The 16723-nt window shown below is 57.7% G+C and overlaps 1 protein-coding gene across 1 annotated transcript; it reads left to right on the top strand.

The window, feature by feature from the left end:
• The first annotated feature begins 3496 nt into the window (after positions 1–3496).
• PDCD1 (programmed cell death 1) lies at positions 3497–8869 on the top strand. Its single transcript, XM_050902603.1, has 5 exons — positions 3497–3605; positions 5630–5962; positions 6971–7126; positions 7783–7817; positions 8654–8869. Exons 1-5 carry the CDS (start codon positions 3497–3499, stop codon positions 8867–8869), a joined length of 849 nt encoding a protein of 282 aa, XP_050758560.1.
• The last annotated feature ends 7854 nt before the right edge of the window (positions 8870–16723 follow it).

The raw sequence follows: 16723 nt of genomic DNA, 5'->3' as shown, positions 1-16723 counted from the left end.
CATCAGCTCTGCCCGCCGGCAGGAGCAGCACCCTGCTGCCACGCCGGAGGTGGCAGTGGCCTCATGCCATATGCCATACCCATGTGGCACCTTCGCGTCGCAGTTACCATTGCCCTGCCCAGGCCCTGCAGATTTCTGCTTGCTAAAGGAACAGTTTTGTGCCTCCACTCCATCCCTCTGCTTACTCGCTGCTTACTCACTGCCCCCCGCCCCCCCCCCCCCCCCCCCCCGCCCCGGGGCCGCTGCCTTTCCCAGCAGGGTCAGGCGTTGCTCATGCAAATCGTTTGCAGGGGCCTTCCTAATTTCTGAGAAGTATGTGAAAGACCTCAGGCGCTCTCCGTATTTATTTGCAAACACTATTAACCATTTCCTCTTCTTGCCCCAGCTGCTTCGCCTCCTGCCTGGGTCAAACCCACAGATGTGAATTCAGTTAAACCAATGGGGGAGGGGTCTTTGGGAACCTGTGGGTTTCTCTTCCTCAGCATCTTTTCGTGGTAACTTGTGTTCCCCATCTCATTTGGGAAGCTTTGGTTTCCCTGGGCTTCGAGGACATTCAGCTCTGGGCTTCAGCTGGCTACATCCAAGGTGTTTGGTCATTGCTTTCTTGTACGTCTTCCAAATTTTCAGTGCTCCTTAAATACCCCAGATGCTTTTAAGCCATTTTGGGACTGACCCTCGATCCTTTGAGGTGACTGCTCAGGGTGATAGCTGTGTGCCCTGACAGTGACGGCTGCAGAAGACCGGGGCCTCGTCCAGGTTCCAGCCGCGTTGGTGGGACCCTCACCAACACGGTGGGCCAGCTTCTTGTTGGGGAAAAAAAGGACATTTGTGCTTCAATGAAGTGGTGTGACATGTGCTTGCTGAAGTTCCTGTCTCTTAGTTTTGAAGAATGAATTTGTTTTCTCACTTATTCCTCTTTCTTATTCCTTTTTAGCCCTTCTTTTGCTCTTTCGGTGGCCAAATAGGACTGCCCCATGCAATTTGCCATATTCCAGCTCAGAGAAAGATAATTTATTTTTTTAAGCATCAAAGGACCTTTTTCAGGCCCCCCTCAGCTAACCCCAAGATGTGCCATCCACCCTGTTTGGGCTGGAGTGGATTTACCAGCATGAGTGGGAGCTGCAGCATGGCTGGAGCCAGTCTGTTTTCCTTGGTGCTGGAGAAGCCAGCGGGAGCTGTGTTGGTCTGGCAGGGTGCAGGCAGGGTGCAGGCAGGGTGCAAAGCCTGCCCGAAGCCCGGAGGCTGCTGCGGGGCCAGGGCCAGGCTCCTCCACGGTGCTGGCACCCGGGGCACATGCTGGGCTGGGGCACGGCACCGCTGCTTGCCTCGCTTTCCCCTGCAGTGGCTTCCTAGCAGCGAGATTGATCTTTTCTTTTATTCTTTTCATCCCTTTTAATTTTTTTTCAGCAAAAAGGGGGAAAAAACTCCTGTTCTCTCTCTTGCGGTGAAGCAAGCTTTCCATCAGTGTGCTGCCGGAGAGCTCCCGGCTCGCCCTCCTCTGCGGTTTCTGCTGTGTGCTCTGTGGCTCTGCGAGCTCTCCGGCGCTTCCTGGCTGCACATGGCCTCATCCTGCACCCCAAGCAGCCTGGAAAGGCTCCAGTGTCGGTGCTAGTCCCCAGCCTGCTGGGGAGCAGGGGGGGAGTGCTGGGGCACAGGTTTCCGAAGGAACGTGAGCATCTGAAAACATTGCTGTACGGTCTGCATCTAGCCACCGCTGGTTTCTAGTGGATGCGGCAGCCTCCCCGCCCTGGGTACCAACTTACACCCCATTTCGAGCGTGCGTTGGAAAGTTTGAGCAATTCGTGCTACGATTTTAATCAGAGCCCTCTGCTGCCGTGCAGGGCGGGGAGGATGAGCCAGATTTTCCTGCCGATCCCTGGCTCGGTGAGTCGCGATCTCAGCGGTGATACCCATTACATCTTCCGCCTCTAGAAACCAAAACATGTTGCAAGTGCCAAACAAGCCTCCCCACACCTGGCCCGGATGCCTGGTGTCACCATTTGGGGACACAAAGCCTTGAGGTGGAAAAGCCTCCTTGCTGTGAGCTTCCGTATTTTCTGGAATTCAGTTTAGTTTAGTTTAGTTAGGGTTTTTTTTAAATGAGAATGCAGGAAATTGTGAAGGAAGAGGCGATGTCTGCCTCGGAGCCCACCAGCACCATTGCACATGGTGGACAGCGCTCCCCTTGCCACCCTGCCAGGTGGTCCGGCGGCATGGAAAGGTGACAAGGAGGGGACAGCCCCCCAGGCTTGCTCTGCGGCCCAAGCAGGGCCAGCAGCTCATGAGAAAGGAGTGATGCTGCAATGCCAGGAGGAGACTGGAAAAGAGGACCCAGGACAGGCTGAATTGAGCCACCAACTCAGGGTGAGCCCTGCCTGCCCCAGCTCAGAACCCCCTCCTTGGCCATCCCGAATTAGGGGTGGCTCGCCTAGCCCACTCGCCTGCCTTGGCCATGTTTGAAAGCAAGAGGTGAGCAAGACTCAGTCCTGCAGCTTGTTTCTGAAAGCCCGGAAAATAATGAAATCATCATGAGAATCGTATCCTTCACCCTGATTATTAATTTTCCCCTGACGCTTTCCAAAATTGTGGGGCGCCGAGGCTGTGTTCGAGAGAAGCAGAGGAGACAGCCACGGCATGCTTTCACTGCTGGTTATTTCCTATGTGAATATTAGTCAGCGAGACGAGTGGGGAACATCGCTGGTGGAAAAATTAAAGAAGCCTGCTGCAAAGGTCACCCCAATAACAGCACCTCGGCCCCGGGCACCTGCCCCTGCTCTCTGCAAATCTGTCTGTGGAGAAACACACCTAAGGAGGCAAAACTTCTCCTTCTCCATCTCCTCCTTCTCCTCCATCTCCTTCTCCTCCATCTCCTTCTCCTCCATCTCCTCCTTCTCCTTCTCCTTCTCCTTCTCCTTCTCCCTCCTCTCCCACCCCTTCCCGGTGGGAGCAGCCTGCCAATAGGTGCCCCACGGCTGCTCAGACCCTGCCTGGCTGCCCAGTGCCACATGTCCCCCAACACTCCACTGCCATGGGCACCTGGGGGGAGCACCCCTGGGTGCCTGGGAACCCAAGACAGCCCTTTTACTTATGGGCCAGGCTTGGAGCTGAGGACATGTCCCCTGTGGTCCCTGCCTGCTCCATCCCTGGGAGCTTTCCCCAAAAAGGGTGCGGGCTCAGAGGCGCCCGTCCCCGCTGCTCGGCAGCTGGGTGCCTGCGTGGGAGTGTGCTGGGAGCGCGCGGGGAGGGGAAGGGGCCAGGCCCGGCTCAGCTGATCCCTGCCTCTGTGGGGAGGAAGCTGGGGGTGGGAGGCAGCCCGGGTTTCCCTCTGGGGCAGAGATGGGCACGTTTCATTTCCACCCCAGCCTCTGCCGTGCACACCGGAGAACAAGCCGCTGCTGTGGGGAAGGAAGCACAGAGAGAGCCGGGGGCGGCACGATACGGCACGGCACGGCACGGCACGGCATACCTGCCCAGGCAGGGGACCGACTGGCTCGCCATGGCTCCGGGTGCCTCGAAGACGACGTGGGGCAGCGTGGAGGTGGCCCTGACCAGCCTCTGTGCCATCCTGCTCTGCTGCAGCCCCATGCTGGCCGGCTGCCGCCGGGGTAGGTACCGGAGCGCGGCATGCTTGGTGGCACGGCCCATGTCGTTCGTAGCCAGTGGAAAATGTCTAAGGGCTGGGAGCTTTGTAGTTAAAAATAGCTCTGGCATCAAGAAGGCAGAAAACCCAAAGCTTCTGGGTATGCGTGGCTGAAGCAAGGGAAATAGGGATGCTTGGGGCAGAAACGGGGTTAAAGGATGGAGAAGGGGACAGGTCCCCAGCCTGCGGTGGCTGGTGCTGGTGGAGCTGCGTTGTGGGCACACTGCAGCGGTCAGGGTTTGGTGTTGAGCCTCTGGGTTTGCCAGTGCCGTGTGGGGTCTGGGGTTTTCTGCTTTGGCTCTCACGGCTTTGGGCTGCACCTCCTGGTTTGGACTTGACCCTGAGGGAGCCAGGGTCCTGTGTGCGGTTTTGCTCAGGGTGAAATTTGGGGGAGAAGGGGAGGTGGAGGGGAAGGGGTGAGTCCAAGCAGAGCAAGCGAGAGCCCTGATGAAGCTGTGTCCCCCCTTCCTCCCAGCCCAGCTCTTTCTTTGGTGGCTTCAGATGTTTTCTGCCCCGAGGGTGGGCGCAGGGCTGGGCGTCCCTTGGAGCAGATGTTACCTCTGGTGCTGGGAAGATGCAGGGAAACATGTAAACCCAGCCTCTGCTTTCAGTAGTCCTCTGAGCGCTTCATTCATTGCTCGCAGTGGCACTGTGTAGGAAACAAAGCCCCGAGCCTGCCAAATATTTCCTGTTAAACACAAGAAACCCAGAACACTGCAAAAATTACATCTCTTGGTGCGGGCACTGCTACAGCGAGCACTGCCGCGGGAGCCGGGGCACTTCCCTCCCTCCCTCCTCCTGTTCAGTCTTGTCCCTCATTTCTCAGCCCAGTTTTCCATCTAATCCTGTATCTATTCAAGGAATCATCCTGGTTCCTTTTGTGGCTCGTGATGCTGAGGTCATGGTCCTATGGCCTCAGGCCAGTGCTGGAGGGACGGGAGGGACTTTCTAACTCTGCCTGCAAGCCCTGGGGCTGCTGTCGGCGGTGATTTCTGAAAAGGGAAGATGATACATTTCTTAACAGCAGGGACTTTTCAAAGCATTGGCGATTTGAATTGCTTGGTCAGATAACCTGTGTAAAAAATGCTTCTTCCTCCTTTTTATTTCTCCAAACAAAAGTTAATGCAGCAGCTGCCTCGTCCTGCTGCACGGGGCTGGCTGAGCTGGGATGTTGTGAGCCTCGCCCGTGTTCGCAGCATCCCCGCTGCCCAGGGGGGATAAACCCACTGGGATCACAGGCAGGGAAATGTGGCAAAGCAGCAGGGCTGGTGCTAAGGGCGAGGGGGCCTGCGGCCATGGCCGACTGCCCTCTGTGCTGGGAGCAGCCTGGCAGGCCTGGCCAGGAGCCCCCAGGGTTGGTGCCTGGCTGCCCACGTACACGCGAGGAAGGGACAGACAGCTGGAAAGAGATGGCATCGTAAGCTCCAGGTCACTCTGCCCTGTCAGGCGGTCTCAGGCTGGGGATGGCAAATACCGTGCCCTGGGCAGCCCCTGCCCGCTCTGTGCTCCCAGCATGGAGCAGCGGGCAGAGCCAGAGCACCCCAGCAGGCAGCCGGGCATGTGATGGGCTGCACTGCGAGGTGCTGCCCTGGCCCAGGACTTGGTCCCTCTGCTCACTTTCAGAGGCAACATCAGCTGGAGGAAGGATGACTCAGACATTAAAATACAGGATAGATTTAAAAAGAATACAACCCCCAAAGCCTGTTTTCGCCGGTGCAGGTGTTCTGGGTTAATTTTAGGTAGCCCAGAGCACAATTTGCTCTGCTGAAATCACTTCATGGTAAAGTTACTACCCGTGAGCATGCCCGTCCGGCTGGCAGGCACACACTCAGGAGGGGAGAGACATGGGCTGATGTACCTCCCCGTGATCCGGGGTGATGCTGTGGGACTGGCCTTGCATCCTTGATTCCTGCATGGGGGTTACGGCTGTTTCTGAGACCTGTGGCCGCTGTAACCATGTCTGTTTCTTGTTTCCTCTCTCCCAAACAGTGACCTTCTTCCCAGCAGTGTTAACTCTCCCTGCAGGCGACTCAGCCACCTTCTTCTGCAATATCTCCATGGAGAATGACTCTGGCTCGGAGTATAGCCTCAATTTGTACAAAGAGACCAACCACAGCCAAGCCCAAAAAATCGCTGAGGTCAGCCGGAACAACCCCCAGATGAAGACGGAGAAGTACCTGCTCACCAATCACACTCCTGCCTTCAAGATTGAGATCCTGAACCTTCACCAGAACGACTCGGGCTCCTACTACTGTGGGCTGATCACCTTCTTTGAACCCGATAAAGTGATGGAGAGCAACCGGTCCCACCTGGTGGTCACAGGTCAGCCTGGGGGCTGAGCTGATGGGGACAGGTTGTTGGTGTTGTACCATGGTGCTATGGCTCCCAAGCACACTGCAGCCCCACGGCATAAGGCAGGCAGTAACCTGCTGGGGGAGGACCTGGTGTGGGTCAGGAGAGCACAGCTCTGCCCTTTCCCTTCTCCTTTGCATGCAGAGTTGAGGCCCAGGGACACAGGCTGTCCTCCCCCATCCACACTGCGGCTGGATCTGGTCCTGAGGCAGGAGGTCTCCGTCCTGCTGGGGCTGTGTCCCCAGTGATGCTGTGGGGAGGAGCGAGTCCTTACCCACGGATGGAGGCAGGAGACCAGCTTAGGGAGCTGCCTTCACTGCTGAACAGCTCCTTTGGGGACACGGATTGTGTTTGGGGTGACGACCAAGGCTCAGACCCCTCGAACAGCCAGTGTTGGTGTAGATACTGTTGTTGCAAACCCATGCCCTGGGAGGGTCTTGTAGCCCTATGCCGTGGGAGACTGCGATCTCACAGCAAGATCTGGCATGCCCTTGCTTGGCAGCATGGAGGCTTTGTGGGGCTGAAGGTGGCCTTTTATAGGAAGAAAAAACACTGCAAAAGTCATGGTCTTTCACAACGTCTCTTCTCAACATGAGCTGATGCTGTGCTGGCCCCAGGATGTGGAAGCGGCGGGGAGGCTTGGGGAAGCCGTGTCCTCCATGGGGCTCTGCTGGGTGTGGGGTCATGCTGCAGGACTGCCTGCGGGTGCCCTGGCCCCCTGCACCGCAGCTCTCAGTGGTGTGGGGTCATCCTCACCACCTGCAATGGGAAGGAATGGGACATGGCCAAAACATCTCCCATGTCAGCCCAAATTCAGGGCCCCTGGAGGGATGGTGAGGCTGTGGCAGCCTGCCTGGGACTGAGCCCTTTCTGGGGAAAGGCCCCATCTTCTCCTGTTGCCTTTCACAAGGACTATAGAGGCCATTTTACATTCCTGACCTGCTGTTTTGTTCCCCCTTGTTTGGATGGCTATTGCAGCAGCCCCTGAGAAGGTGAATGCCACCGACGAGCCCGCGATGGAGGAAGGCAACCCCCCAGACCACATCAAGGCCGTGCTCCTCGGCATCCTGCTGCTGGCTGGGGCGGTTGTGTTGCTGATCTTTGGCTACCTCACCGTCACGTACAGGAGAGGAGGTACGATCCCCTGCGGGGGCCATGCTGCACCGAGGGGCTGGGGTCTGCCAGGGGACCTGATGGGTGATGCTCATCCAGCAAACCCAGTTGGGACCGGGGGGCAGCCAGATGCCTGCAGCTCCCTGGGGTACACGGGCTGGTTCAACGTGCTAAACTCAGCTGTGGCACATCCCCATAGGACAGGTATCTCCATGCCTAGGGGAGAAGGATGCTTTGGGCCCTGCTCGTCCTTCGTAGAGCTGCCAGACCACATGCTGTGGCTCTGCACTGCTTGTTAGTGTGGTGCCTTAATGCTGCACATGAGTCCCTCCCATACACCTTGCCCGGGCACCTTTGGGGCACCCCATCGTCTCCCTGCCACAGCACTGGGCATTGCCTCAGCCAGGCCATGGGCAGCCAGGGCAACTCTCCCAGAGGGGAACCCTGAGGAATTGCACCCCACTAATCCCAATTAAACCCTAGACTGTGGGCTGGTATCTCACTTGTCCTTGTAATGCTCAGAGTGTTAGACCCTGAGCGGAGAAGGAGGAAGCGTGGTGCGATGGTTGTGGTGTCCAGCGCTCTCCTAGGATGTAGGGGCTGGGTCAGCCCCAGCCCCAGATGCTCACGCTGTCTTGGCACACAAGCATCACCTAACCAAACGTGTTACTTTGCAGATGTGCAGAAACCACCAAGTGAAAACACGCCAGCGGTGAGTTTTCCGTCTCTGACACCCTGCCATGCTGCAGGGGAGCATCGTGGCATTTCTGGGGTGCGGAGGGTGCAGGGCCTCCCTTTATCAGCCCTTCACAGGCTTCTCACTTCTGTCTCCTCTGATGCTGCTTGATCTTTTCTGCACAGCTACAACTGCTTTTCTGCACCTGCAGCACAGCCCCATCACAAAATCAAAAAAACTTCCTGAGAGAGGATGGGACCTCTCTAGTCCAACCCTTGCTCAAAGCAGGGTTATCTTTGACAGTGGATTGTGTTGCTGCAGAAAATGGGAGGAAATGTTCCCCCCTCAATATATTAAGGTAAAATTTCTTTTGCTGCAACTGGGGCCTGTTTCCTCTCTTCCTTTTGCTGACCACCACCGGGAGGAGTCTGGCTCCGTCTTCTCTCCAACCCCATTAGGTAGCTGAAGGCAGCGAGTATGTCCCCCTTTGCTCTCCCCTCTCCAGGCTGAGAAAACTCAGCCCTGGGCTCTCCTTGTGCACCCTGTGCCAGCTCGGAGCCCAGTGGAGAGGTGGGAAAAGGGCTCTTAGCACAACCCTGCCTTCCATGGCTGGGCAGGCAGGGAGCCCAACTTGCCTGCAGACGCAGGCGGCTGAGGCCCACATGGCTTCGGTGGTGACCCCAAGGCTCACGGTCTGGTTTCTCTGGGCAAATGCTATCCCAAGTCTGGGTGTCTTACTGCTTTGTATCGCTCTTGCCCTCCTGGGATGCTTCAGAGCTGGTTTTGGCACTTGCTGTAAAAAGGAGGCTTGTGCTGGGGATGGTGGGTACCTCCAGATGATGAATTGCCCTGACGGGGCTTCCTTGCAGAAGGAAGAGAAGCCCCCCGTGGTGTCTGTGTCCACTGTGGACTACGGCGTGCTGGAGTTTCAGTGTTACCAGCACACCCAAGTGCCCCCCGAGACCCGGCCAGTCGACCAGACCGAATACGCCACCATCATCTTCCCAGAGGAGAAACCCGTCACACCGGAGCGGGGGAAGAAACACCAGGACGAGAGGACTCGGCAGCTGCAGTCGCAGCCCTGCTGATGGCCAGGGTCCCTCCTTGCCGGGGGGTGCAGGCAGGGACAGGCTGCCCTGGCCCCTCACTCCCACTGCAGTTTGCAGTTGGGAAAAATCCAGCGTGCCAGGACCGGAGTGACAGAGGCACCGCTGCTGGAGTTGATATTGGACAGTTGTGGCCATGGTGGGATCATGGCCGTGGGATGGGTACCACGGGACAAGGAAGGTCCCTGCTGGGCTCCACGTGCTGCCTCTTCGCTCAGGGCAGGGAGGATGGGCTGGGACAGAGCAGCAATGCCAACAGGTCTGTCCCAAAGGTGATTTACATCATGCCTCGGTTTTCTACCTGCACCCGGGGCTCTCTGGAGTGGCCAAGCTGATTCCCTCACCCAGGTCTGACCCAACTAGCAAAGCACAACTGTGGGAGGAAACGCTGGAGGCCAGAGCTGGAGTGGATCCTGGGAGATGCTGCTCATGGGAGCCTGGGGCTGAGGGCTTCTCCTTGCCCGGGGCAGAGACTGCCTTGTGTACTGCTATTTAAGGAAACCCCTGGGAAGCGGGTGGCTGGTTTTCCTCCTGTCTCCAGGCACTTTCCTCCTCTGCAAGAGGGGAAATCTACCCCAGTGTCCCTCCCTCCACAGGTGGGAGACGGATCTCGCCCTGGGGGGCTGAATAAAGGGTTTCACGTCCGGGGAGTTTGTTGACTCGTGATGGCAACCGCGTGGGCAGGCAAATAACGGCTCTTGGCAGCGCGCAGGCGAGAGCCGGGAGGCGGCGGTGTCTGTTGTGGTTCCTGGGCCTCTCCGTGCAATACGCAAGCTGCTCTTCCACGAAGCTGCTCTTAATAATTTAGAGAAGCCGCCGCTCTTTTTCCTCTCGCCCCTGTCTGAGCTGGTCACCCAGGTGCAGCTGCAAACCAAGCCCCCTCTTACCAGGCTTGCCTCGGGGCGCTCGCCCAGCCCATTGGGCATGGGCATCCCTGCCGTGCTAGGGGCCTGGCTGCTGTCAGCCAGGACAAAGCTCACAGCATGGTGCTTGGTGCAGCTTTCTGGCTCAAAACTTCCATTTTCCCTCTTGAAAGCAATGCCGGGGCCGTGCTGCCTGCCGGAAACCAGAATGGAAAGAAGTGACAACTGCTTGAGAGGGGAGAAGTCTCGGTAAGGAGTGGCTTTGGAGGCAGCAGAGACCTGCCGGGAGACCATGAAACCCAGCAGAAACAGAGAAAAGTCACTTGCATCTCACATTTTGGTGGCACTGTGAGCAGGTTTCTTTTTCCCTTACCCAGAGTAAAACCAGCACAGCCTTGTGGGAGCCAGCCCAGGCGCTGGGGGAAGGGGTGAGGCATGCCAGGCACCACAGTTTGTCCCCTGCAGGGGCTGGAAAGTCCCTGAGAAACCTCCAGAGGGGACCAGACGGGATGAACATCCATCTGGGATGGCTTTCACCCTTCCTCAGGGCATGACAGTGCATGTGGTGGCCCCCCTCAGTCCCCAGTGCCGCTGAAGGCTCCCAGTAGCCACCATGGGCAGTGCCGTAACTCCCACAACATTCACACACGCCAATGCACAGCTCAGCCCGTCAGGGCTTTTTGCAAGCAGCAGCCCCGCTCCTTGCCCCGGCGGCTCTGGCAGAGACCTGCTGTGGCCAGCCAGACCCGCCTTGCCCGGAAAGCCAAGGCAGGAGGCAGCCGCAGCAGGCGAGAAGCGGGAGCTCAGTCAGCAGTTTTGCTTTTGGCTTTCCTGTCAGACGCAACACGGGCGAGAGGGTGGGCCCTGCTTCATATTTTCCGTCCTGCCTCTCGGGCAGCGGAGGTGCCGGGTCTTCAGCCCTTCCTGCACCCCTCGGCTGCAGCCATGGCTCCTCCAGGAGCGGTCGGGGCTGGGTCCATTCCCCTCTCAGTGGATGGTGGTCTGCAGCCGGCCAGAGGCTCTCAAGCCATCCAGTGTGGTCAGAGGCGTAGCAAAAGCATCTCCCGCTGCCATTTGGGATGGGAGAGCACCCAGCCCGCAGCAGTGCCTGTGCCCCTCTGGCCCCCAAGCAGCCTGGCTGCAATCCTGCCCCTTGCAGGGAGCAAGGCTGGGGCCTGGGGATGCGTGGGGTGAGTGGTGGGGATGCTCCAGGCTGCCAGGCACCATCTGCCATCTCTGTTTGGAGGACAGGGTGCCCAGCACTGGCAGAGACCTGAGCTACGCTCCCCTGGCTGGGCACGACACTGGCTGTGCCGGCCAGAGCAGGAACAGGGCTGGGATGAGCTCTGAGCAGGATGCAGGTTTCAAGCCCCCAGCTGAGCATCACCAAGCCAAGAAGTGCCCTGAGATGGGTGTCAGCCCCCACGCCCCAGCATCCTGCTTGGGGATGGGGAGCCGAGCACATTCGTGTGCAGGAGCTGCTCTTGTCTTTCTGTGCAAGCCAGGAAAGCAGCCACCCATGGTTTTGACTCTCCCTCCAGCGCGGTGATAGTAGTTCAGTCTTCCTGGAGACACTGCGCGGGATCTGGAGGAAGCTGTTTTACCTCCTGTCCTGAGAAGTCCCCAGTTCTGGCTTTCCCAGTTCCACCATCCCACATCCCTCCTTTCCCTGCCCCTCACTCTGTATCGCAGCCCTGCTGCTTTTGCCCACCACTGCACCCGTACCAGCTGGCTGCCCGCTATTTGCGCCAACTGGCAGGTTTATGCCCCTTTTCTCCATTCCAAATTAAGCAGGGATCCAAGCAAACTCATTTCCACCTATGATGCTAAGGTTTGTGTCAGGTTTTCTAAGGGGGCTGAGCTGACACCCTCAAGTCCTTTGGCTTTCCCTGCCTGCACCAAGAAGAGGCTGGGCTGCAATGGGCTTGGTATGGTTTTGGGGTACATCGTTTCTGCCGCAGCTGCTTTGCTAGCTCTGGAGAGGCGTGGGTGGCAGAGTTTCAGTGGTCTTTGGTTTAGGCTGCGGAGAGGAGGTTTGCTGTGGGGCGGTTAGGCAGACCCTGCCACCTGGCTTTAGTTTTTGACCTCGCTCCCTGCAGCATCGCAGCTGCCGGGGCTAACCCCTGTGCCTCAGAGCCACTGGCCACCAACAGAATAAGAGCAGGGCCCCAGGCTGGTCCTCAGCATCCCATTTTAGGAAAACTGAGGCTTACAGCAGTGCAAGCAGGAGAAGAACAAGGCCCTATAAAATTAAATAGCACCTGGACCTGACTCTTCTGTGCTCTGAGGATGTGCCATCACTGGGAACGACTCCTGAAAGGCCAGAGGGGACAGGATGTAGGTTTGGGTCTGCCCACCTCATTCCTACTGGCATCGTGATGTGAGTGATGGAGGATGCTCCTGACAGCCCCTTCCCCCGTACTTTGCGCTCACAGGTGCACAGCAGCCAAACTGGGGGGGGTGGTGTGTGTGTGCCAATCTTTTTTTCCCTGTATCACCCCAGAGCAAGCATCCCCAGCCTGGCCACGCACACTCATGTGCAAGCACATGCAAATGCTCATGAACATACAAATGTGGACACAACTCCCCATGCAAATTTGTGTGCACACCCCCAGATTTGCACAGCTACTATGTGCCAAATACATACCTACTCCTGCAGACACACAGCCCCCAAGCCCCAGCAACCCCATCCGTGTGCTGCAGCTCCTCCCATGCCAGGACCCGGGTGCAGCTGAGGGGGCGGCTGCAGGCACCAAAGCTGCTGCGTTTCCTTCACACTCTGGTCTGGCAGAGCAACAACTTCCAACCACGGACACTCGGCACTCCCCTGAGGAGTGGCTGCCACCACTGCTGATGCCAAAATGCTTTGTTGGCTCCCTGGGACCGCACATCAGCTGGGACCTCTGGAGTGCAGAGCTCATCCCCAGTCCCACGCTGGGGTCTTGCTGATAGGGAATGGCCAGACCCTGCTGGAAGACCTCAGAGAGCTGGGACTGATCCCTGTCAACATCTGCAGGAAGCTGGATGTGTGACATCAGCAAGCCTGAGCTACACCTAAGCAAGAAAAAACACCTATACAGATGCTTGAGAGCCAGGCTGGCTCCTTATATACGCCAGCCTTGATTAAAGGTGATTGGGAACAACATGTGAGCAAGCATCCCTTAAAGAAACCTGAGCCCAAAAACCGGGCCTTGAGAAAACTGGGCAGGCAGATGAAGATGGAGAGGAAGTCCTCTCCTGCTGCTTGCAGCAGCGTCTTTGAGGAGAGCTGTGCCATGGAGCAGCAAAACACCATTCCTGCAAAATCAGACATTGCAGATGCCAGGGCGAGAAGGGGCGGTCAGGTCGTGTGGCAGTGAGATCACTTACAAGCGAGCACTGTCCTGGTCACTGGGAAGTCTCAGAGCTGCGTTTCGGTTTGGGAGAGGTTGGGCTGGAGGTGCTGCAGTGGGGGGTGTGGGTTATTTGGCCCCTGGGTTAATGGGGTGATCTGTAGGTGGGACTGGTCTGTCGGGCACTATGGTGTGGGGGCACTGCCATAGCCTTGACTTGCTGTGAAAGCGGCTGTCGGTCCTGGAAGAGACAGGCTGGGGTGAGCTGGTGGGTGCCGTGGTTGGTGGTGGGAGGGATGGGCTGCTGAGCAGATTGCCTGGACCCCTAACTGCAGTCAGCTTGCACAGCCCTGGTGTGTCCTGAGGGGTCCAGGCCCACAGCATCTCCTCCATCCCATCCCACCAAGAGCCTCGCCCTGCTTGTTGCTGAGCCTGCTGTAGGCTTGCAGAACATCTACGTTTCCTCCCACTGCCCTCATTTTGCTTTCTCTAGTTTTGCTTTGAGTCGGCTCCAGGGTTTCTCCTTCTCTCTCTTCCTCCCTTTGGCGGGATGTGCTGCTCAAGGAGGATGCTGGCAGGCCAGATCCTGGCGTGCAGGGGCTTGGAGGGCCAGGCAGGAGCCCTGGGCCTGCCCACTCCACTGCCCCCAAGACCAAAGCCACTGCCCATGGCACCAGGGCAGAGCCTTGTCGGAGGGGGCTGAGCTTTCTCCTTACGCCTGGAGGGACCATCACAAGGTCCACCAGATGAAGAGGGAGCCCAAACCCATGTGGGATGGTACCTGCCCACACCTTCACATCCACCTCCTCCCTTAAATCTGTCCCCATTGCTCAGTATCCCTCTCCATCCCAGAAGTCCAGGGTGATGGGGCAATGTCCCCTCTCTACAGTCCAGCTTGGGCATATCCCCATTTCCAGAGGACCTGATCCCCCTTGCCTCAAACCCACCCTGGGACAGGTGGACCCCTCTACTCCAACGGCTTGACTATGAAGACAGACCAGCCTGGAAGGGACCCTACAGCCATTGCTTGTCCCTAGAGGTGGTGGGTTTCACTGTGATAGGGTGACAACCATTCACCATCAACAGCAGCAAGGTCAGAGGGGGACAGCGGCACAGAGAGCTGGCTTGGAGCCGTGTTCCAGGAGGATACGGATGACCAATTCACCATCTGCTTCAAGGAAGGGGAAAAAAGAGGATCCAGGAAACTCTAGATGAGTCAGCCTGCCTCGGTACCCAGAAAACTGCTGGAACAAATTAGTAAGGCCACCAAGTGGTAAACACTGAGAGGGCAGTGCTGGGGCTGAGAATACAGATTTAGCAGGAACACGTTGTGTCAAATCAACCTCATTTTCTCTTCATTAGGGTGACGGGCTAGGTACTGCAGGGAGAGCGGGAGCGATGCTATCTTTGTGCTGCCTTATGTGACATTCTCATAAGCAAATTAGGGAAATGGGAAATTCTGGCACTGTGGGTGGATGGCTACTCAAGAAGCTATATCCCATGAGCAGTTATCAATAGCTCGCGATGGCAGACACATCAAACAGGGGTTTTCCAGGGAAGGATGGCTCGAAGGCAATATGCTATTGAGGAAGGGTGTAGGGGCTGTCTGGGAGGAGGGTTAGAAATCAAATTCACCCTGAGCACCTGGAAAAAAGAGCAAAAATGCCCTGAAAGAATGACTGATAGAAAAGAATTGGGCATGTTTAGTGCAGGAAAAGATGAGGGAAGTCTTCAGAGTGGGAAAAAAAGCCCCACTATGAAGCAAGCAGTGAAAGAGAGAGAAGTGTTTAGGGTTATGCCCTGTTGCTCAAATGGCACTCCATCTGTCTTGCAAGCCTTGCCGTGCCCACAGACAAAGCATCCCCACTGCTGAGGGGATGTCCCGCTCTGCGGTACTGCCTGGGGACCGGGGTTGAATGTCCCTTTAGGCCCCTCCTGGGGACTGCTGGCAGGATGGAGCCACCTGGGTATGGGGTGACCCCAAAGGGAAGGGATGGATCTCCCAGCAGGGACGGGACGCACGTGGGCCAAGCAGGGTCCTCGTGGGCAGTGTGGGTACTTTGTCCCCGGGCTGGAAGGGTGGGGGACAGGGAGGCTGACACACAGCGAGAGACGGAGAGGAGGAGAAAGAACTTTGGGAAACCTTCCTCCTCTCGCCTGGGTGGCTCAGCCGGGGGTGAGAACTGAAGTCAAAAATAATTTCAGGCTGTGCGAAAGCAGCAGGGAAATTACTGCCCGGGCTGCACCTTTTGTTTGCCTCCTTCACGCATCCCGCGGAGGAGCCATGACCAGCGTGCTGGGATGGGGAGGACTGGCAGGGGCTGTGCCCGGCAGGGGCTGGCCAGCCCAGCAGGGTCGTGCTGGGGCCAGGACAGGGCTCATCTCTGGCACAGGACAGGGTTCATCCCTGATCCCTGCCGAGGCCGGGCTGCGGGGAGACCGGCAGGAGCAGCTTTTGTTTCCAGGCAGGTGCCGGTAAGCAACAAGGTGCTCGGGCAGCGCCGGGAGGTGTGTGTGAAGTGGAACAGGACGTCAAAGCAGTTTCGGCTCTGTGGGTGGTTCTGGGAAAGTCCCTTTAGTAAAAGCAAGTCAAAGGCTTTAATAGAGGGACCAGCTCCTTCTCAGAGATGACTGCGAGGGCTCGGCACATCGTGAGTCGTGATTTGAGTTGTGTTGCCATGACGTATCGAGGGGCTGGTTTCCATCACAGCCGGGTTTTGGAGGCAGGGGCCCGTCCCCACCCCAGGAGTGCCACCAGACCCCCGTTGAGCAGTGTGCCTGAGGGGCAATGTTTTGCCCCCTGGGGTAGGCGGCGTGCGGAGCGATGCCTGCCCTGTGGGGAGCATCCCTCCGCCCTGTGGCAGCAGCCTCGGGGAGGAAGAGCTGGGCTGAAACCACAGATCCCCCAGATGAAGCGATCGGGTTTGTTTGGGTGAATATGAGAGTGCCAGGAGAGAGGGCTGCCTCCCCGGGGGGGTCCTCCTCCTCAAAATAGCTTGAGGTGTTTAATACAGGCGCGGCTGCCCTAGAAGTAAAGAAGAGATGTCAAAACCTTTAGGTTTTTCCTGCATTCAACCTCCCCAGGGTAAATCTCAGCCCCTAACATAGAGGGGTCCGAGGGGACGGGTGATGCTGCAGGGTGGGTGGCCCCATCCCAGTCACCCTGCTGCTGGTGGCTCCCCATGCCACGCTGGCTCACAGTGCTGCCAGGCACTGCATGGTGCCAGCTGCGAGGCCAGCCCTGCTCCCGCTGAGCTCACGCTTTCCGGACTGGGAGATTTGCAGCCCTGGAGACACCTCTGTGGTGGGCTGTAGAAAGGGGTCTTCTATAGTAAGCCTATAGAAATGGGGGGCCCGTGCTCTGGGAAAGGAGTGAGAGCGGGGCCAGGGAGATCTGCTGCTCTTTCTCTTCCTCCCCACGCACCAGGGGACCTGTCCCCCGGTCCCCACCTGCAAGCATCGGAAACACTGGTGGGACGACCACTCCTTCACCATCCTGCTTGTAGGTCGCTGCCCCAGCCCAAGCAGGATCCCATGTCCCCATGGCAGGGCTTTTGGGAAGGGGGTGACTCAGGTCCCATCCACAGGTTAGGGCTTTGCTAGCTCTCCATAAGAATCCTGAAGACCTTGGCTTGGCTCCT

This window comes from Gymnogyps californianus, chromosome 10 (assembly GCF_018139145.2).
Source record: "Gymnogyps californianus isolate 813 chromosome 10, ASM1813914v2, whole genome shotgun sequence".
NCBI lineage: Eukaryota > Metazoa > Chordata > Aves > Accipitriformes > Cathartidae > Gymnogyps > Gymnogyps californianus.
The sequence above is the reverse complement of the archived record's forward strand: the minus strand, read 5'-3'. Positions and strand labels throughout refer to the sequence as shown.